This window comes from Nomascus leucogenys, chromosome 3 (genome assembly GCF_006542625.1).
Source record: "Nomascus leucogenys isolate Asia chromosome 3, Asia_NLE_v1, whole genome shotgun sequence".
NCBI classification, from domain to species: Eukaryota; Metazoa; Chordata; class Mammalia; order Primates; family Hylobatidae; genus Nomascus; species Nomascus leucogenys.
Genome location: NC_044383.1, coordinates 29,353,292 through 29,375,166, shown reverse-complemented (window position 1 = coordinate 29,375,166; position 21,875 = coordinate 29,353,292). Strand labels below are relative to the sequence as shown.

At 42.4% G+C, this 21,875-nt stretch overlaps 2 protein-coding genes across 4 annotated transcripts in view; both read left to right on the top strand.

Moving 5' to 3' along the window:
- Positions 1-625: 625 nt before the first annotated feature.
- On the top strand, positions 626-13,289 carry GSTO1 (glutathione S-transferase omega 1). The gene is made up of 6 exons (XM_003255435.4): positions 626-897; positions 1,097-1,205; positions 5,612-5,834; positions 9,021-9,119; positions 11,912-12,018; positions 13,084-13,289. Exons 1-6 carry the CDS (start codon positions 864-866, stop codon positions 13,235-13,237), a joined length of 726 nt encoding a protein of 241 aa, XP_003255483.1. The 5' UTR covers positions 626-863; the 3' UTR covers positions 13,238-13,289.
- A 1,749-nt stretch (positions 13,290-15,038) lies between these two features.
- GSTO2 (glutathione S-transferase omega 2) overlaps positions 15,039-21,875 on the top strand; it is a 30,458-nt gene continuing 23,621 nt past the window's right edge. Inside the window, exons 1-3 of one of the 3 annotated variants that reach the window (XM_030807366.1) lie at positions 15,039-15,098; positions 20,439-20,703; positions 20,980-21,088. In XM_030807366.1, coding sequence (XP_030663226.1) covers positions 20,670-20,703; positions 20,980-21,088 — 143 coding nt within the window. In that variant the 5' untranslated portion in view covers positions 15,039-15,098; positions 20,439-20,669. Of the gene's footprint in view, positions 15,103-18,933; positions 20,704-20,979; positions 21,089-21,875 lie in introns of those variants that run through there. The other 2 variants (XM_030807376.1, XM_003255441.4) reach the window with 2 other exon arrangements.

Genomic DNA, 21,875 nt, shown 5'->3' with positions numbered 1-21,875 from the left:
TGAATGCACGTTACATTCGTGAAAGGAGGTCGTAGAGGAATAGTCAGTTATGCATTCGTCTAGTGCTTGGTGAATCTGCATTTTTACAAGATTAAATATAGGGTAGAGGAAGCAGTCAAATATGCATTTTTCTCCAGCGAGAGGAAGGATGACTCCTAGACCTGTCTTTGTCCCGTACTTGGGAAGATAAGCTGTTAGTTTACATTGCCAAGATGAAATTCAGCTGATCTGTTTTAAAGATCTTGGGGGCCAACAAGGAATTTCCTTGGGGAGGTGTGTGGCCTTTGATCTTTGTAGCTATCTATTTAGGAACAAAATGGGAGGCAGTGTTGCCTGACTCAGTTTCCAAGCTTGACTCTTCCCTTTGGCATAGTGAGTTTGGAGTCCAGAGATTTTTATTTTCCCTTCATAAGCTGAACAGGAGCCTTTGGTGAGAACGCTCTGGACCGGTGAGTGAGCCATGAGCTCGGGCCACAGACTCTGAAGCCGTGAAGCTTTGGGACGGAGCAGGTGGTGCTTCAAGGTCAGTATCACGGGAGGGAGGTCAAGGCCAGGGTCAGACGTGGAGCCCCGTGGAGGGCGGAGTGGTGACCCCTTCGTTCGGGGGCGGATGACTGAGCATTTAGAACTTTTGTGCGTCTCCCCGTGGGTGTATCCCTTGGCCAGCGATATGCTTTGACACAGCCCCTTAAGATGTTTTAAGGGCTATCCCATAAAGCCGGGAAGGCACAACGGGTGGAGCTGGCGGCCGCCGGGGGCAGGCACTTTTGAGCTAGGGAGGAAGCGGGGGGTGGGAAGGACGCGCGATCTACTTCCTGAATCGCCTGCAAACCTCAGAGGAGCTCGGCCTGCGCTGCGCCACGATGTCCGGGGAGTCAGCCAGGAGCTTGGGAAAGGGTGAGGCCTGCCCGCCGCGAAGAGGGGGTGATCTCGGCGACCCCCGGCGGCATGTTCGAGGCTGCTCCGGGAGCCCAGCTGCCCGGGAGCGCCCCACCGGCGGGGAACGGGTCGGAGCTGCAATGGGACGAGGGGGCGGTGGGATACGGAGGTCTCGACACCTCCCTGGGCCGTAATCGCCTTCGCTTCTGCCCGGCAGGAAGCGCGCCCCCGGAGCCGGTCCCGGAGGGCTCGATCCGCGTCTACAGCATGAGGTTCTGCCCGTTTGCTGAGAGGACGCGTCTGGTCCTGAAGGCCAAGGGAATCAGGTGGGCACCCAGGCGGGGGACGCTCCCCGAGCCGTCCGGGAGCTTGCTGCAGGCGGCGGGGTGGGGTGGGGTCTCAGCCCCCTTCCACCCCCTTCCCGCCAGCTTCCTTTACTGCACATTAAACTATTCTCGGCCCTTTGGAAGATAGCAAGTATAGACCATTCCCCTAGGAAAAATAGGCCACAGATTCCAACGATCTAGGACACCTCATTTAGATTAACCAACCATTTAATGGATTAGAAAAGCTGAGGCTCCAGTGATGTTAGTGATTTGCCCGGGTAATAACTGGCAGCAGTTCTTTCAGCTTTGGTAGGTCGCGAATTCCTGGTCCAGAGTCCTTTGGCTTTTGCCCTGCTGTGATTCCCCATTCTTATTCCAGCTTAACTGTTAGTTGTTATTCTGAATGTATTGTTCCCTCCTAGAACAGTAATTTACCCCAGTACAGCAGAGTTTAGACCCTGACCCTCCTAGGGTAGTGCTGAGTTTACTGCACATATTCCTGTGGATTGGGCTGTTGGTTGAGTCAAATAAAGGGAAGTGTTTGTCTAGCTCACCCTTCTGCAGAGCCTGTTTTGAAACTAGCATAGTTTTTGACTTACGGCCTATTCACAGGACATGTGCAATAGTCACTTGGCTTTTCTCTGATACCAAGTATCCATTGGAACCACTTCCCTTCCCATGACCTTTGGATCTCTGTTTAGACATTTATTAGATACCTGTGGTGTGGAAGGCTCTGTGGAAGTTGAAAACAAAACCCCCATTCTTAAGGAATTTTCTGTCTATGTGCTTAGTGTTTGTGAACTAATTTTAGTCTTCTAAGGGGAGAATCTTTAGGGGTAGGCAATTATTTTCCCTAAAAGAAAGGTAAAATGCATTTAAAAAATACATTTGAAGGGGATTCGTCATTACTTCACTAAGAAATGCATTTCATTTGGATGAGATTATGATTCTGAACACATAGAATACTTACTATTTAGTAATGTTTCTCAAAAACACTGTCATATTTGCTGTAATAGAACTCTTTTATTGTACTAAGAGAAATCTAATTTAACCGAAATTGAAAAAAGACATTTTTTGGTACTCATTTATTTGAAAAGTCCAGGAGCATGACACAGCTGGATTCAGAGGCACAAAGTCCTGGGTTATGTGCTTCACCCTGGACCTTTAGTTTGAAAACAACCCTACCTTATTTACTGGGGCAGTTTTCCAAAGGAACATTGAAACTATCTTCCCCTAATAGTGTGGGGTAGAGGGAAGGAAGAGAGTGGTAACAGCTTCCAGACAGTGCAAACAACAAAGGTCTACTACATTAATAGACCAGTTTTAAGCTTGAGCCCCAGGAGGCTTTTACTGGGAAAATACTAGATTCTAACCACATGACATGACTTTTTTTTTTTTTTTTTTTTTGAGACGGAGTCTCGCTCTTTCACCCAGGCTGGAGTGCAGTGGCACGATCTCAGCTCACTGCAAACCCCACCTCCTGGGTTCACGCCATTCTCCTGCCTCAGCCTCTCCGAGTAGCTGGGACTACAGGCGCCCGCCACCACGCCCGGCTAATTTTTTGTATTTTTAGTAGAGACGGGGTTTCACTGTGGTCTCGATCTCCTGACCTCGTGATCCGCCCGCCTCGGCCTCCCAAAGTGCTGGGATTACAAGCGTGAGCCACCGCGCCCGGCCACAAAAGTTTTTGTTTCATAGTTCAAAAATGTTAATAATTCTTTGGCAAGGAGCCAAATAATTTTTTTTTTTGCAATGGCTGGTACCTAAGTGTCCAGTATTCTGTCAGCACATGAACCTTTTAAATTACACACACACCTGTGCTCATGTTCAAATCGGATGTTCCTTTGTTTCCATGGGGGATTATGTATTTAAATCCTCAAATGAAATGCTGTTCTAGCTACAGCTGTGGATGGGAAAATAGAAAACAAAACGTATTGGTGTCTATTTTTTTTTTAGTAATCTGTTCTATTGAACATTTATTCAGCCTTGACAATCATATGGACCTAGCTCCTTTCTCTTAGTTCCTCTATAGTCTCAGGCAACATACAAGACAGACCTAAATACAATCTGACTATAGCCTGGACTTCACCTGTTTTCTTCCTTTTTGGTTTACTTTGTATGATTTACTCAGACATTTTTTAAAAAATCAGTACATGGAGATTTAATCTGAAAGCTTATTTTGTGGGTGGATTTTTTTTTTTTTTTTTCGAGATAGGGTCTTGCCCTGTCACCCAGGCTGGAATGCAGTGGTGCAATCATGGCTCACTACAACCTCTGCCTCCAGGGCTCAAGCATCCTGAGTAGCTGAGACTACAGGTGAGTACCACCACACTTGGCTAATTTTTATATTTTTTGTAGAGATAGGGTTTCATCATGTTGCCCAGGCTGGTCTTGAACTCCTGGGTTTAAGCAATCTGCCCACTGCAGCCTCCCAAAGTTCTGGGATTACAGATGTGAGCTACCAAGCCTGGCCTTGTGGGTGAATTTTAAGGATTGCTTAATATCTTCATAAACACCAAGAAACTTTTTACTCAAACTAGCAAAATAAGTTGAATTTTATGTTGGTTCTCCTATAGTGGATAGTGGACACAATTCAATTAGTTGCCTCATATGATTTATAACTAAGATACCTCTTAGCCATAAATGGAGTATCTTATTGACAATTTTGAAGGATTTCCACAGATTTATTCATTCATTTATATGAAATATTTCAAAACAAAAATATTTACTGAGTCCTTATCTGAAACTTTTTATTTTCTTCAGAGCATTTATATCTATATAGCATTTTGCTCATTTACATGTTTGTTTATTACTATGAACAGATACACAAGATCCCACCTTTCGTGGAGCTTACATGCTAGGAAGATAACAAACTTGTAAATAAGTGAGCAAGGTAATTTCAGATACATATTATCAGTTCAATGAAGAAAGTAAAACATGATAATCATGTAATAGAAGCTGCTCAGCAACTTCAGAGCTATGGTCAGGGAGGGCCTGGGGATGTGTGTTTGACCTAGGAAGATCTGGGAAAAGGCAGGCAGAGGAGGCAGAGGACCATCAGGTGCAAAGACTCTCAGGTGGAAACACATTTGGCAAATTCAAGGAATATAAAAAACGCCAACGTGTAAAAGAAAACATAGGGGAAAAGCTTCATGACACTGGCCTTGGCAATGATTTCCTGGACATGACACCAAAGACCAGGCAACAGGACCAAAAATAAACACATGGGACTACATCAAACAAGCTTCCACACAGCAAAGGAAACGATTAACAGAGCAAAAAGGCAACCTATGGAATAGGAGAAAGTACTTGCAAACGACATACCTGGTAAGGGGTTAATCTCCAAAATACATAAGGAATCTCTATAACTCAACAACAAAAAAACCTGATTTTAACATGGGCTAAGATCTTAAATAGACACTTCTCAGGCTGGGCATGGTAGCTCACACCTGTAACCCCGAGACAGGGAGATGACCTGAGCCCAGGAGTTCAAGACCAGCCTCGGCAACATGGCAGAATCCTGTCTCTACAAAAAAATTAGCTGGGTGTGGTGGTGCACGCCTGTGGTCCCAACTACTCGGGAGGTAGGAGGATCGCTTTAGCCCAGGAGGTCGAGGCTGCAGTGAGCTGTGATCAAGCCACTGTACTCCAGCCTGGGAGACAGAGTGTCAAAAAAAATTAAAAATTAAAAAAATAGACATTTCTTCAAAAAGGACATAAAAATGGGCAACACATATATGAAAAAGTACTTATCACTAATCATCAGGAAAATGCAAATCAAAATCACACAATAACCTCACACTTGTCAAGATGACTATAATTAAAAAAGACAAGTGTTAGCAAGGATGTGTAGAAATCAACCCTTGCACACTGTTGGCGGGAATGTAAAATGGTACAGCTGCTATGGAAAACAGTACAGATGTTCTTCAAAAAATTAAAAATAGAACTACCATGTGATTCGGCAATCTCACTACTGGGTATATATCCAAATTAAATGAAATCAAGTTCTGAAAGAGATATTAGCACTCTCATGTAGATTGCAGCACTGTTCACAACAGCATAATGTCAATGTCCATCAGCAGATGAATGGATAAAGAAAATGTGGTAATGCTATTCCACCTAAAAAAGAAGGAAATTCTGCAATATGTGACAACATGGATGGACCTTGCAGACATTATGCTAAGTAAAATAAGCCAGATACAGAAAGACAAATACTGCATAATTGTACTTAAAAGGTGTATCGAAAGTAGTCAAATTCATAAAATCAAAAACTAGAATGGAAGGAATCTAGGCAGACTCCTAAATTTGGGGTCTGATCAGCTAAGTAGATGGCAAAGCCAGTGAGAATTTATCCAAAAGCACAAAAGTTGTTTTCCTCTCTTCATAGTCTCCTATGTGTCTTTCAGGCATGAAGTCATCAATATCAACCTGAAAAATAAGCCTGAGTGGTTCTTTAAGAAAAATCCCTTTGGTCTGGTGCCAGTTCTGGAAAATAGTCAGGGTCAGCTGATCTACGAGTCTGCCATCACCTGTGAGTACCTGGATGAAGCATACCCAGGGAAGAAGCTGTTGCCGGATGACCCCTATGAGAAAGCTTGCCAGAAGATGATCTTAGAGTTGTTTTCTAAGGTTTGTACATAAGAACTTTCAGCTCCTATTTGAAAAATCTATTTTTTTAAAGCGAAATCAGTGCTGCCATTTATGGTTCAGTGATTTGGGAGAGAAAAACAAAACAGGAATATGCTTGTCAGCTCTGAGTGTCCTGCAAGTCCTTTCACGATCCAGTTCCTATTTACCTCCAAAATTATCCCTTTTCACTCGTCTCCTGACACTTTATATATGCCAGCCATACTAAACTTTTCTCAGAATTCCCAAATTTGCCCCTTTCTCTTTCAATTCTTGCTGTCAGATTCTTCCCACTTCTCACCGTGCCTGGTTATCTCCACGTCATTTTTCACATGTCTGCTCAGACACTGCTGCCTTTTCAGGAGCTTGGCAGGCTGGTTAGTGCTCTAGCTTCTGAGTTCCCATCCATGTGAACTTTTGCCTGCCTTCCTGCCTGTACTGCACTGGGGCTGTGAGCTCCTTGAGGGTGAGGGCTGTGTTTTGATCACTGTTAGTTCACTGCCTAGTTTTGTGACTGGCTGTGCTACTTTCTTGGGACTCTGAGCAAGTTACTTATTACTTTGCCTCTCTGTTCATCATTGGTAAAATGGATATAGTAATTGTTCCCACCTCATAAGATAAAAATCAGTTAATATAAAACACCTAGAGCAGAGTCTGACACATGGTAACTACTTAGTTCTTGTCCTTATAGCCATAGCGTCAAGCAGTGAGCATCTACTTTGTGTTGGCAATAACTCAGATGACTGAATAAATGGCATTCCTGTAGAAGAACTGTTTGTACCTTACTTACCATCAACATTGTGGATTAGTTCAAACCATTAGTATTAACAAAGAAATAACTAACGGATGTGTGTTTAGACACCAAGAATAGCATGTCTGGTTATATGCCTATAACATTGTCACCTTGGTAGTACAGTCAGTGTATAAAGGATTATCTTTAGAGAAAAAGACGGTTAAAGAAATGCCCTAAGAGAGAGTTATAGGGAAAACAATCTGTTTTAGGAGACATTATAAAGGGAAGCCAATGGGAAAGGAAGAGTGAGTCACCTGCTTAGTAAGATGAGGGTGAAAGAATAGTAGAGGTGGCTCCTGTGAAAGATAATGTAAAGGGAACATGACATTTTCAAGAACGATGTTGGAGACTTTTACAAGGTAGTAACAAGTTAAAGGCATGCAGCTTCAAGACACGAAGGCATCAATATCAACCAAAAAACATAAGCCTAAGTGGTTCTTTCAGAAAAATCTCTCTGGTCGGGTGCCAGTTCTGGAAAACTTTTTTTAGTATGGCTGGAATATAAAGTGTCAGGAGAAGAGATAAAAGGGGTAACTTTGGAGAGGTAAACAGGAACTGGATCGTGAAAGGACTTGTAGGACACGTCAGAGAAAATCAGCTTTAAAAGTAAAGCTTTTAGACATGAAGCTTTACTTTCATGTATAAAGCTACTACTTTAAAAAGTAGTCACAAGAGATTCATTGTACTATCTAGAAAGAAAATGAGATTTAAAAGTAATGCTGAAGATGCCCACCTTTACTTCCCTGCTTGCTTTTAAAGGAGAGGTGGCTTTATGTACATATGACCCTGCTCTCCTGGCCACAGCCCATCAGAACAGAAATGTACCCCACCCCCACACCTGGGCCAGTTATCTTCTCTCCTGGGAACTTGGAAATGAGACACAGAACTAAGACAGTAAAGGTTAGGACAGTAAAGACAACTAAGCGTTGGGGCTCAAATATAACATCAGAGGCTAGAAAAACCAAAGCCACTTAAGAAATAAATTTTTAGAGGAGCAAGAATTAAAAGCATTGCAAAGGGACTGAAGTATGGAAAGTAATATGGAGCAAAAATGTAAGGAAAAACAGATGAAAGACCAGGCAGACCCAGATGGAAATGTGGACCAAAGGGCTGCCTGAAAGCCTTCAGTCCCAGTGAAGGCAGGCTGAACTGATGTGGATGGGATTTCATGGGATTCTGTATTTTTACAAGTGCCTGTTTACTTAAACTAGGATGAGTGGACTTCTGTGTCTTGCAATAAAATGATACCAAAGACCAAAGTATTAAAACACATAAACACCATCACGAGCATTAAAGCATCTGATGCTACACCCATCAAGTCTTTAGGTAGTCGGTCCCTTTTGAACAGTCTCCTGGTGTCTTCCCCAACAAAGAAATCAGAAAAATTCTCTTCCCTAGCTCTTTGCAGTTGGGGCCAAGTTTTGTGACCTAGGCTCTTCCTGTCAGACACACACAATAGAGTTCAATTCAGAAACGAGCAAGGTGAGGAAACAGGCTTGGTGGGATATCTGCTTAAGATATTCAGCTCTCCACTGGTTCTGCTGGTGAGAGCGGTGGTGGAGCTTCTGGGTTTCAGCAGTGTGGGTTAAGGGATAAAATTCCAGAGTAGAAATGGCATCAGTGCCAGTGGCGTTAGCAGTTATCTCAGACTCTACTTTCTGGCAGCCGCACAAACTGAAGCATCTGGTGCTCAGCTTGCACTGGCAGCAGTGGGTGCTTCCCATTAGGCCATTTCTCAGCATGAATTTGGGATGTTCTGTCTTAATTCCAAGCCTGTTTGTTCAGCCTCCCAATAATTCTATGAGCCACTCAGTCTCCTTTAAAGAAAGTTGTGTTGGCTGGGCGTGGTGGCTCAAGCCTGTAATCCCAGCACTTTGGGAGGCTGAGGCAGATGGATCACCTGAGGTCAGGAGTTTGAGACCAGCCTGGCCAATATGGTGAATCCCCATCTCTACTAAAAATACAAAAATTAGCCAGGCGTGATGGCGCACACCCATAATCTCAGCTACTAAGGAGGCGGAGACAGGAGAATTGCTTGAGCCTGGGCGGTGGAGGTTGCAGTGAGCTGAGATCGCGCCACTGCATTCCAGCCTGGGTGATAGAGCATGACTCCGTTTCAAAAAAAAAAAAAAAAGGAAGGAAAGTTGTTTCTTAAATGTGCCAAAGTAGGTTCTGTTATTTACAATTTATAAAATCCTGACCAACCCAGCATTTTAGGCCACAAAACTGTTCCTAAGACCAGTCCATTACCTCTGTGAGCACAGGAACTTGGTGCGCCCTTGATGTTTCCAGAACACCTTGACACCAGGACTATAAGGGTTCTATCATGTTTTTACGCAAGGGGGGTGATATAGTTAGCTGTAAACTGATAAACTAAGAAAGTATTCTCTGTCTAGGTGCCATCCTTGGTAGGAAGCTTTATTAGAAGACAAAATAAAGAAGACTATGCTGGCCTAAAAGAAGAATTTCGTAAAGAATTTACCAAGCTAGAGGAGGTAATCATTTCTCCTAGCTATCATCAGAGTAAACAGTAACCGTATCTACCCTCCTTTTCCTCCTATTCTTTTCTTCATATTCCCACTTTCCAAGTCACTTTAAGGTAATTAGGAAAATTCCCCTAAACATTTTTGTTTATAGCAGACTGCCGTTATAAAGCAGAAAGCTGTTCTGCTTAAGATATAAATCAAAACACCTAAAAATACTTTGTCATGGGCTTGCTTTTAACATATTCTAACATTAAAATAACAAGGAAAAAGGAAATTGTACCCACATTTCCACAAGTTTTTATGTATCCAGTTTTCCATGCTTGTTTGCAGTCCTTGTCCATATATTTAAAAATTAATGTAGCTCTAATCAGAGCATAGATATCATTCTGTGTCCTGCTTTCTTTCCTGTGTCCTGTGTCCGCTTAGTATTACATACTAAATATTTCCCACCAGAAAAAGTTTGCAATGAACAGTACAGACACTTGAGGGAAGCCCAGATGTATTTTACCTTCTTTTGGGGAAAGCGGACATTTGGGCCTTGGAGTCTGTCTCTTGGCCTTGAGATATTTCATTCATGCTAAGCCTGAAGTTTTTACTGACAGCAGATGTCGTTCCTGTCTTTTATGGGAATGCATTTTAACATTTTATCAGTATGACGTTTCCTGTAGGTTTTTCAGAAACCTTTTTTTCATTGTAAAGTTCTCTTCTATTACTAGTTTGCTAATTTTTAAAAGTCATAAATGTTGAATTTTATTGAATGCTTTTTCTGCATCTGTTACATCTATTGAAATGTTCATAGAATTTTGTCCTCTTAATCTGGTGAATATGGTGCTATTGACAGATTTTTTTTTTTTTAATGTTTAACCATCCTAGCATTCCTAAGATAAAACCTACTTGTTCTCTATGGATTTTTATATGTACTGTAGAATTAGCTAATAAATGATTTTTGTATGTGTGTTCATAAATGAGATTGGCCTATATAGTATCATTATTGGCTTTTGGTATCAAGGATATTCTGACTTCATAAAATGGGTTGGGTAACTAACCTGTTTTTCTAATCTCTGAAACCATTTGGTAGGGACTCGTGGTTTCTTTAAAACATTTGAGCCTGGTGTCTTTAACAGGGATAGATTTTTCATTACAGTTTGATTTCTTTAATGGTAACTGCATTTCTTCTTGAATCAGTATTGGTACTTTATATTTTTCTGCTGAACAGTGTGGGATCTGGAAGGTAAGATGCAGTCCATATTCTTCAGATAATTAGTTTAGTAGTAGACAGAACACAATAGGTAGATATAAGCAATCTAAAATGCATATTATGCATTGAAAAAAAACTATGGAGGTTATTTATAAAGGGCAAATTAGTTTGGTGGTTTAAATAGCCAGATAATATTCTCAATCACCCCCTTTGGCAAACCCTGTAACCAATTCACCTTCTGAAAATTTCAGAAACGTACAATTTGTGTTTCATTTTCAAATGATTGTCATCTGTTTAGCAGTTAATCCAGTCTATTTCCACTATATTTTGAGTACAAATGCTTTTGCACTTACAGTGGGGTTACATCCAATAAACCCATCATAAATTGAAAATACCGTAAGTGGAAAATGCATTTAATAAACAGCACACTTTAGAGCATTGGTTGTTTACTCTCTTGATGGTGTGGCTGCCTAGTATCAAGAGTATCATACTGCAAATCGATAGCCCAGGAAAAGAGCAAAATTCAAAGTTCAAAGTACAGTTTCTACTGAATGCTTGCTTTTGCACCATCGTAAAGTTGAAAAGAATTTAAATTGAACCATCATAAGCTGCAGACTGTGCATTTTATATTGAAAAGTTAATATTTTTAATTTTTAATGCAGAGAAGTACCCAAAGCATAAGAACATAATGCATTTTCACAAAGTGAACACAGCCATGGAACCAGCACCCATATCAACTAACAAAATACTAGTTTGGGCTTTTTTGTACTTTATACAAATGGACTCATATAATGCTCATCTTTTGGGTCTGCCTGCTTTCATTCAATATTAGGTTTGTGGGTTCATCTCTGCTGTGTATAGTTCTTTCCTGTTCTTTATACAGTGTTCCAAAGTATAGTATATTACAGTTTACCCATTCTACTCTTGATAGTAAACGTCTTCACATTTGGGCTATTACAAATAGTGCTGCAGTGAACATTCACATACATATCTTTTGGTGAACATGTGTCACATTTCCAAGTAGAATTGCTGGGTGATAAAAGAGTATGCATACTCTTAAAACATGGTTGTACCAATTTACACCTCTGTGACAGTGGTTCCATACCCTTGCCAACTTCATCTTGTTCATTATAGGCATTCTCATGGATGTATAGTGTTATTGCATTTTGGTTTTAATTTGCATTTCCCTCATGATTAATGCAGTTGAACACCTTTCCAAATGATAATTGGCCATTTGGACATCATCTTTTGTGAAGATCAAGTCTTGCTCATTTTTCCAATGGGTCGTTTGCTATTTTTCTTACTGATTCCCAGGAACCCTTTCTATATTCTGAATACCAGTCCTTTGTATTACAAATATGTTGTACTCTGTGACTTGTTTTATTTTTCAATTGTCCAGTTTATGCTGTTGATTGTTTTGCTTCATCCCAGACCAACAGATTCTAAAGCTTAATTAAGCTTTTTGATCAGACAAAAACCCAACTTGGATACACTGGAGTAAAAACTGCTTCTTTCACCTGCTCTACTTATTTCCCTTCAGCATTTCTAGTCAGTCTTACTACATGCACAAGTAAGAAATACTTTTATGCTGTTTAATGTTCAGGTTCTGACTAATAAGAAGACGACCTTCTTTGGTGGCAATTCTATCTCTATGATTGATTACCTCATCTGGCCCTGGTTTGAACGGCTGGAAGCAATGAAGTTAAATGAGTAAGATATTTGAATATTTTGTGCATAATTTAGGATGACAGTTGGAATAGTATATATTGACCTTTCTTTTTAACAGAAGTTGAAATATTTAATACAACTGGTCTGAATGAGAACAAGCAGCAGGGGAATCTTGGACTATCCTGGGCATGTCATATACCTACACTAACTACTCTCCATCACTGGGATGGGGCAGGGGATTTCTGAGACATGTAGTAAAGTGCTTTAAAATTTACTCCTTCCTTCCTGATTAAAAATCCATAAGGGGAAGGGTATGGTGGCTTACGCCTGTAAGCCCAGCACTTTGGGAGGCCGAGACGGGTGGATCATCTGAGGTCACGAGTTTAAGAGACCAGCCTGGCCAATGTGGTGAAACCCCATCTCTACTAAAAATACAAAAATTAGCTGGGCATGGTGGTACATACCTGTAATCTCAGCTACTTGGGAGGCTGAGGCAGGAGAATCACTTGAACCTGGGAGGTGGTTGCAGTGAGCCGAGATCATGTCACTGGACTCCAGCCTGGGCAAGAGCAAGACACTGTATCAAAAAAAAAAAAAAAAAAAAATTCCATAAGGTTGTAAATTTTTCTAAGGATGTTGTTGCAGGATTGTATGACCAGTGTTACCTCCCATTTACCATAAGATTTCCACATTATTTTCCAAATTCTGTTTTGACTTTGGCAGCCATCTTGCCTTACTCCGGCTTCTTGGACGTTAGAGCTATTCGGGGTTACTTTTGGTCATAATCTGGGTGTAGAATAATTAACATAGAACATTCCTGATTGTATTCCCTGTTCTTATTTTAATAAATGTCAGTTTCTGTCTTTGGGCAAGTTCTCACATTAACTGAACAAATCGTTTCACTCTAGTCTCATTCCTTTTGTGTAAAAAAGGGACCTCTATAATGTCTTTCAAATTGAATATTCTATTACATGCATTTTTAAATATTTTTAATGAAATATTTAAGGGAAAAAATGAAACTGTAGAGTAATAATGACATATGGGAGACTCTGTGATGTCATCCTAGTTGACCTAGCTCACACCTTTCATTTTTTCCTCTTCCCACAGGTGTGTAGACCACACTCCAAAACTGAAACTGTGGATGGCAGCCATGAAGGAAGATCCCACAGTCTCAGCCCTGCTTACTAGTGAGAAGGACTGGCAAGGTTTCCTAGAGCTCTACTTACAGAACAGCCCTGAGGCCTGTGACTATGGGCTCTGAAGGGGGCAGGAGTCAGCAATAAAGCTATGATGTTTTCCTTCACTAATATGAATAATAGCATGCTTTTATTTTACCAAGGGTTCAGGTTGCATGGGATCATCTTCTCTGACTGATTTGACATCAACAGCCTAATGGTGGGGTCTCCTTAAGGCCCCCCTACAGAAATGAAAATGCATTTCCTGTCTCAGGATGCTGAAACAACTCTGAGGGTTCTATCGTAGTCCATGCTGAAAACCCCCAAATTATCATCTTTAGCAAAATCTGGACTTGAATCTTTTTTTTTTTTTTTTTTTTGAGATGGAGTTTCACTCTTGTTGACCAGGATGGAGTGCAATGGCCTGATCTCAGCTCACCACAACCTCCACCTCCTGAGTTCAAGCGATTCTCATACCTCAGCCTCCTGAGTAGCTGAGATTACAGGCATGCACCACCACGCCTGGCTAATTTTTTTGTATTTTTAGTAGAGAAGGAGTTTCTCCATGTTGTTCAGGCTGGTCTCGAACTCCCGACCTCAGGTGATCCACGCGCCTCGGCTTCCCAAAGTGGCATGAGCCACCGCACCCGTCCACAATCTAACTTTATAACTGCTCACAGGAAATATTCACTCAGTTACCCTGTTGTGTGATTTCATGAGATGCTCTCTTGTTGCTTGTCTTCTGGTTTCTTAGTTTAGAAGCTTTCAATTCCTCCTTCTTCCATATCCATCATCAACTTAATTTCACATTCTCTCTATTGTTGGCACTGAAGACCAGACACACATTACCCCAAAGCTGGGTGGCTGGGCAGACTCCTATTTGGTCTCCCTGTCTCTAACCCCTTCAAATCCTTCCTATCAAATCCCATGCTGGGCACATAGGTGGTGTACCATTTATGTAACTAAATACTGTGTAGGCTGCATCAGTCAATTCCGCCTATAAGGTTGATGAGTAGTAGGTAAGAACCCCACTGAGAAATAGTAATGCCATCTTCCACACATTTCCATAGCCCACTGGGTTTCTCACTATTCAATTTTTATCATCACATCACCACCACGAGAAGGTAGGTCAGAGAGCATCATTTCATTCTACACATGATGCAACTAAGGTCCCGAGGTTAAGTGAGGCCTTAAAGTGCTGGCAGAAAGATCACATCCAGCGCACTGCTCTTAGCATTGGAAATCAGGGCTGTCGGTCCGCTCCAATTGTCTGGTTTCTTGAACTTATTTTTCAAGTTCGCCATTGAGAGAAACCTCCGAATGACTAATTCTTAAATTTAAGGGTGCATAATAATCACCTATGGCTCACCGCTGCATTTCCGATTCAGCAGGCTGGGGTGGGCAGCGAAGTCTGTATTTGAAATGAGCCCCTCAACCGAGGTGACGCAGGCGGTGTGGGGACCACACCCGGAGGGCGACCTGGAGCCGACTGACTTCACAAAGGCCTCCTGCCGCCCACCTTCAGCGGCCACCAAAGCCCCGGCTGCGACAGCAGGCCACCGCGCGCCTACCGGAGCCGCTCGGCCCTAGTGCTTTCCAGCGGATTTCCCCTCCGGTGCGGAGCCGGGTGCCGGGGTCCCACAGCCAACCACTACCGCTTCCTCTTTCGTCAGCCACCGGCGCCGGCAGGACTCGCGAATCCCGATCTCCAGGAGCCTGTAAGGCGGCCGCCCATTGGCTCAGCCGCACTGCAGGGCAGGCACTTTCAAAGCTTTGAGGATTGGCTGACGCTCCGAGCGCCGGGGCTAGTTGGCGGGTAGGATCACGTGCGAGGGGCAGGCCCGGTCTAGGCCCCGCCTCCTTGCTGCTGCTGCTGCCGCCGCCAATCCTGGTCCGGCTTTCTGAGTTCCCGGAGGTCTCTCGCGGGACGTCTCTCACCGCCACCGGGTGGGTCCGTTCGGCTTGCGTTGTATTTGAAGGGAAAAGGGGTTTGAGGTCAATTCTGTTTCCGGGGGTTTTCACGAATTTCGGGGCCCACAGTAGACTTGCCAGCTTTTAACTTTTGCCTAACACTTTACGAGAACTCCTATTTAACCTTGGCCACTGTTGCATCAAAGAATTTCCCATCCAAAAAAGTGCAGCCTAAGAATAAAGAACAGGTCTTTAAACCGCATACCTTTAATTAAGGTGTTCTCATTTTTTCTGATTTGGCTGGAAACAGGCAGAGACCACCCCAGATAATCAGTTCTCAGCCTTGCATGGGACACCACGAGTCCCATGTGTTTACGTCTTAAAGGCACTGGCAAACAGGGGAATTTGGTTTCTGGGAATGTGCTGTCTTCGTGAAAACTATGAAAAGTCTTCCCTGCTGCATTGAAATAATCATAAAAATAATAGTAGCTAATGTTGAACACTTACTAGGTATCAGACACATGCTAAGCATTCATTGTTTCTCATCCAGTTTCTGAATGAAACCTTCGCAAACAACATAATGTACTGGTGCTATTAGCTACGAATTACATGTAAGAACACCAGAAAGTTGTCATTTCCCCAAGGTCACCCAGCTAATAAATATTGAAGAGATTCGAATCTAGCCTGAACTCTTACAGTAAGACCGTTCTTGAGATGAATTTATATGTGCTATTTTTCCAGTCGCTTTATCCAACAGCTCTCAGAGAGGATAGTATCTACCGTTTTTTTGAGACGGAGTCTCGCTCTTTTGCCCAGGCCGGACTGCACTGGCGTGATCTCGGCTCACTGCGAGCTCCGCCTCCTGGGTTCATGCCATTCTCCTCCCTCAGCCTCTCAAGTAGCTGGGACTACAGGCGCCCGCCACCGTGCCCGGCTAATTTTTTGTATTTTTAGTAGAGACAGGGTTTCACCGTTTTAGCCAGGATGGTCCCGATCTCCTGACCTCGTGATCCGCCCGCCCCAGCCTCCCAAAGTGCTGGGATTACAGGAGTGAGCAACCGCGCCGGCCTGTATCTACCTTTTTGACCACACCATTATTCCTGGGATTTAACAGGAGTTAATGAGTTAATGTTCCTTTTCCAAACTCAATGATTTTGATTTTACAAATTATTTGACTTTTCCTGATTTCAGGATCTTGACAATTTGCCTTTACTTATTCAAATGTTATACCAAATATTTATTTAAGAAGTTTTTTTTCTTTGAGTCCTCAAGTTGTAGAGAGAAATAGGGATAGGCAAGCAGAATCAAGTACTTAAAAAGATAGCCTCATTTGACCCTGATTTCCCAATTGGGAATATGAAATTTTTCCTGAATATAGGTACATTTGAGAATAGAACCTTTTACCTAATTTATCTCACTTTTTGAACTCATTGGACAATAAGGGAACACCCAGTAATATAACCTTTCATATAAATTAGGCTTCTAACATATTAAGAGGAATGTACTCCAGTTTCTGCTACTATCGAGATGGCATGACAAAAAATTTTGAAAAGTTGCCGAATGCAAACCACAGTTCCTCTTCTCAAAACAAATGCATGTAAATAGAGTGTAAGCTATTTCTTTGGTGGCATTATTTTCCTAGAAGGCTTAAGTCATTAATCACCCATGATCAAAGATCCAAACATTTTCGAAGCAGATCCGATTATATTTCAGGTGGCTGAGAATGGATTTGGAGTAGATTTAATATGGTCTACTTACAAATTGTTTCATGATTGAGTGGGTCAGTATAATAAAGGTATAAACATGAAACAACATAGAAGGAAAGTTTGCAAAGAGGATTTCAAAGAAGTACCTGTTGGGTATTCAAAAGAAAGTAGGGATAAGCTTAAGGTTAAAATCTTTCTAGGGAAAATATAGTGTTCAGAGGTAAGATTAAACACCACATTACTGAAATGGACTCTGCAGCATTCAGCCCATTCAATTGGCATTAAACTGGTAACTGGTAAAATAAGTATTGTGAGTTGAACTTTAATTCTAATATGCTTGGCAAAGCCGAATCACAGTGTGCTTTATCTTTATGGATAAAAAATTGGAATGCACTCTGCTATTTAAAGTGTGTTCTTACTCACTAGCATTTGTCATTAACTTTGACATATACTGAGCTCTTACTATACTATGATGCCCTGGACTATTTGATTCGATACTCACAACTCATAAAGTAGGTATTATTGGCATTCTCATTTTGCAGGTGAGGAAAGTGAAATCCAAAAATGTTAGATAGCTTGCCTAAGTGCCAAAGCTGGGTCTCAAAAAGTCAGCCCATTGGGCTCCAGGGCCTGTTCTGAGAACCTTGACACTAGATTGCTTCCCTTTAGAGGAGAACAGCTTCCATGCCTGTCTTCTAACTCTATCAAATTAACTTGGCGTTTCAGAACTTGATTTCCCACATACAGATATACTTTCGTGAACATTTCCCAACTCTCAGAGTTAGTTTCTTTTAAAAGGTGGGAATGAAAAAACAAAACTTGGAAAATCTTTCTCTTCTGGCAAAGTAGAAAGGTGGATCGAGAAACCTTTTAATTTACAAATGGAATTCCCAGTTTGGCCATTGTCCAGAGGCCATGGATGGGCAAACTAAGGCCATTGGGCTAAATCCAACCAATTGTTGGTTTTTTATAGCTTAATATCTAAGAATGATTTTTTACATTTTTAAAGGGTTGAAAAAAACAACCAGTCACAATGTGATATGTGAAAATTATATGAAATTCACCAAGAGTGAACCCTAATATATTAACTGTGGATGTTGGGTGCTAATATGTCATTGTGGGTTCATTGATTGTACTAAATGTACCTCTCTGATTGGAACACTGATAGTGGAAGAGACTGTGCATGTGCGGGGGCACAAGGTATATGGGAAATGTGTATTTTCTGCTCAATTTTGCTGTGAATCTAAAACTTTTTTTAAAAAAGGCTATTAAAATATATATATGAAGTTCAAATTCAGTGTGTCCATAAATACAGCCACACCCATTTGTTTATCATCGATGGCTGTTTTTACATGACAAGTGTAGAACTAAATAGTTGAGACCAGATGGCCTGAAAAGCCTAAAATATTTAATATATTTGCCAATCATTCAGTTCATGGCATCTGATAAAGACTAAGATACTGGTTGAGATTGTTGCCGCTGGAGTCAAATTTCCAGGGTTCCTAGTCCTCCCTCTTCCACTTACTAGTTGAGAAGTGCTTAACCGTGCTAGTCTCAGTTTACTCATCTTTTAAAGTGAATCAAAATAGAACCGTTATGGGACTCTTTTTTTTTTTTTTTTTTGAGACGGAGTCTCGTTCTGTCGCCCAGGCTGGAGTGCAGTGGCGCAGTCTCGGCTCACTGCAAGCTCCGCCTCCCGGGTTCACGCCATTCTCCTGCCTCAGCCTCCTGAGTAGCTGAGACTACAGGCGCCCGCTGCCACGCCCGGCTAATTTTTGTGTTTTTAGTAGAGACGGGGTTTCTCCATGTTAGCCAGGATGGCCTCAATCTCCTGACCTCGTGATCCGCCCGCCTCGGCCTCCCAAAGTGCTGGGATTACAGGCATGAGCCACCGCACCCGGCCCAGTTATGGGACTATTTTAAGAATTAACTGGGTCAATACACATGAAGCACCAAATATATATTAGTAATAATTTATTTTGATTTTGAGATTTTGCAACCCTCTTATGGCCTTTTTTAGGCTATGGATATATTTCTCTCAACTATCTTGAAATCTGCTTTGTTTGTATGAGGGATACATGTGTATGCCCAGAAGTCATCTTATCTACCAGGAGCTCTAAGATGACATGGTTGTGTTTCTTGCTTCTATTTTACCATCCAGTTTGTCCTTCTTGATCAGAATTAGCTCCAAAGTAGTAGAAGTTACCTTGTTACTTTCTCTGTCTTCTTAAATGAAAAGCTGTCAGCGTAGCAAGCCAGGAACCAATATGTCTTCTCCAACACCAGATTTCTTGCTAACATACATGCATTTTATTTTCAGAGAACATTTATTCAAACATTTTTGCCATTCCCTAATTCTTATAAAATGTGAATACTTTCCATATTATTATCTAAGCTTATTTCACATGAAATCATTGAATGACAGCAAAAAATGTAGTTGAGTCACTATTCTGAAGATTTGCAAAGATTCTTATTCACTAGCAAAAAATGTTAACACTATTATTAACCAAGAAGTTCTATATAGACTGGAACTCCAAAGGCCAAACAGTACCCAATTATAAGCTACATAATTAGGCTCTGTCATTTTAATAAAAGATATTTAGATTCAACTATTATTTGTTGAGCAGCCATTATGTGCTATATCTTTTCCTGGACTTAAAATCCTTTCCTCCCAACACTGTTACCAGTTTTAAAGGTCAAGACAACGAGTCAAGCTTTGGACTTTTAAAGTTCTTCAACCCTACTAGCTGGTCACTTTTGGCAAATAATTTCATTTTTCTGAAGCTGTTTTCTGTTTTGAAAAGTAGGAATAATATGAGTTGCCTGACTGAGCAATTGTAGGAATCAAGGTAATCTATGGAAATAATTTAGTCAGTATGAGTGAGACACAGAAAATATTTTTCTTTCCTTCATGATCTATTAATCCTACAAAATGCATTTACAAGCAATTCCCACATCAGCTCAATTCTGGAAAATTTAAGGAATTATTTTTTTACGTGCTGAAGTTCAGGATCTCAGCTTATCAGCATCAGAGCCAAAGCCACGTCTATTATCTCACGTAAACAGAAAAGCTGTGCAAGTGGCCCCTATATGGCTGGGCTGTTGGCAATGTATCCTTAGCAACTAGTAAGAGTGTTCTCAAAAATGAATGCTGGGGAAGAGGGGAGCTCACAAATTATTCTTGCCTCCAGATATCTTAATTTTATTCATTGCCAGTTTTTCAGAGCTTGGGTAAAATCTCACAAGTAGGGCCAGGACTGGGATGAGGCAACTGAGGTGTCTAGGGTGCAAAATGTGAGTTGTCTAGACACCAGAGGTGTTTAGGAGGCACTCACTCTCTGGGGTATGTGAGATTTCAACACCAATGACTTTTTCCTTCCTAGTTGCTGTATCATGAGAATGTTTGGCCTTATTATTTTTTAAAGCTGTACTTATTTACCGAAGAGTGGCCAGTTGTCTTAGTGATGCAAGAGATTCAGAATGGGAAAGAAAAAGTCAGCGTTACCCTAGTCAGTTTTGATTAAACTCCTTTGAAATCCATGTTGGAGTTTAAATGCCCATTCTTGAGGGATTCTTGATGTAGAGGAGGCCCCTCCAAAGCTTTAAGCACATGTCCAGAGCAAGGGGGAGCTTTTCAGGTGTTATTTTGTCTTGTTTTGTTTTTTGCCAGCTCCTACTCTCCAGCTTCCAAATCTGGGGCGATGTCTCCCCAGGTTAAATTGCCCTAGCTCCTGCTCCAGATCGCTTCCCCTCTGCCCCGGCAGAGCCCAGTAGTTCAAAAATTAAATTTGGGGCAAGAGGTGCGTGCCAGAGCGCAGCTGTTTCTGGAGCCTGCGGCAGCGGTGGCGAGCCACAGGGCGGCGACCGTGAGCTCCGGGAGCTGCGCAAACACCTGGAGACCATGTCTGAGGATGCGACCAGGACCCTGGGGAAAGGTGAGTGCTCTCCATGGGGTCCGCGATCTGGGGGCGCCGCGTGACAGAAAATGTTGGCTTCGGCGGAGCTGCCTGGCCTTGGCCTGCAGACCGGCGGGGCAGGAAGGGACTTGGAGGGCTCTCCTGAAGAAAAGCCACATGCAGCACTGTCCTCTCTGGGACTTGGGAGTTGGAGCGCCCACAGCCATCTTGGGATCCAGGCAAGGGAGTGAGCTCCTTCCTCACCGGGCTGACTAGCCTCTCCTTTCCCTGTCCCCCTTCATCGCTGCTCTGCAGGAAGCCAGCCCCCAGGGCCAGTCCCGGAGGGGCTGATCCGCATCTACAGCATGAGGTTCTGCCCCTATTCTCACAGGACCCGCCTCGTCCTCAAGGCCAAAGACATCAGGTGAGAAGTGGGAACCCAGAGCCCCCGAGCAAACCCAGCGCCTCACAGGAGCCCGGAATGTTTAGCATCTGGGGCGCCCTGCTCAGATTTTACAAGGGACTCCCTGTCCCTTTTTTCGGAGGCAAAGTCAACAAATAGCAAAGGACGAGCTTTTTTTCAGCGGACCCTACTGAAATACGGAGCCCTTTTCTGAGTCACGCCTATGCATGAAACTTCTAGGCCAGCGCAGAGTAATCTGAATGATGGGGCTGGTGAACTGGTTCCCTCCCAGAATGTTTAAGGGCACAGCCAAGGCTACTGAGGCCTCCCCTGACTGCTCCACAGAGGTAGTTCCCCCACCACACCCCAGGCATCTTAGGTCATCTCTGTTTCCTTTCTTTATTGAACTTACTGCATCCAGCATTTTCTTATTTGTTCATCCATCTCCCCTCCCCAGTCCCCTTCACCCATGTGCGTTCTCGAGGGTAGGAACTCTGTCTCTTTTATTCATGAGCTAGGAGAGAGCCTGTCACATAGTGGATGCTCAAAAAACGTCTGATAAATGAATGAACAAATCTTTCCAAACAATGAAATAGAAGGAATTGCTATCAAGAGGTGTGTCTGGAAGTTTTCAAGACACCTTGAAAACTTGAGAAATGGATACAGATTCTTCCAGAAGGAAGTTTGCAAAACCAGCTCCTGCAGGTCTGGATTTGGAGGGCAGAGCAGCTTTGCTGGGATGTGGACTGCATAATGCAGCTGGCCTCCAAGCTAGAGTGTTGAAAATGTGTCACTCCAGGCTCCCGAC

Coding starts and splice junctions, on each gene's coding strand:
- GSTO1 (XM_003255435.4), top strand. CDS start 864: ATGTCCGGGGAGTCAGCCAGGAGCTTGGGAAAGG. Junction 898..1,096: donor AGCCAGGAGCTTGGGAAAGG/GTGAGGCCTGCC, acceptor TCTGCCCGGCAG/GAAGCGCGCCCCCGGAGCCG. Junction 12,019..13,083: donor GAAGCAATGAAGTTAAATGA/GTAAGATATTTG, acceptor CTCTTCCCACAG/GTGTGTAGACCACACTCCAA.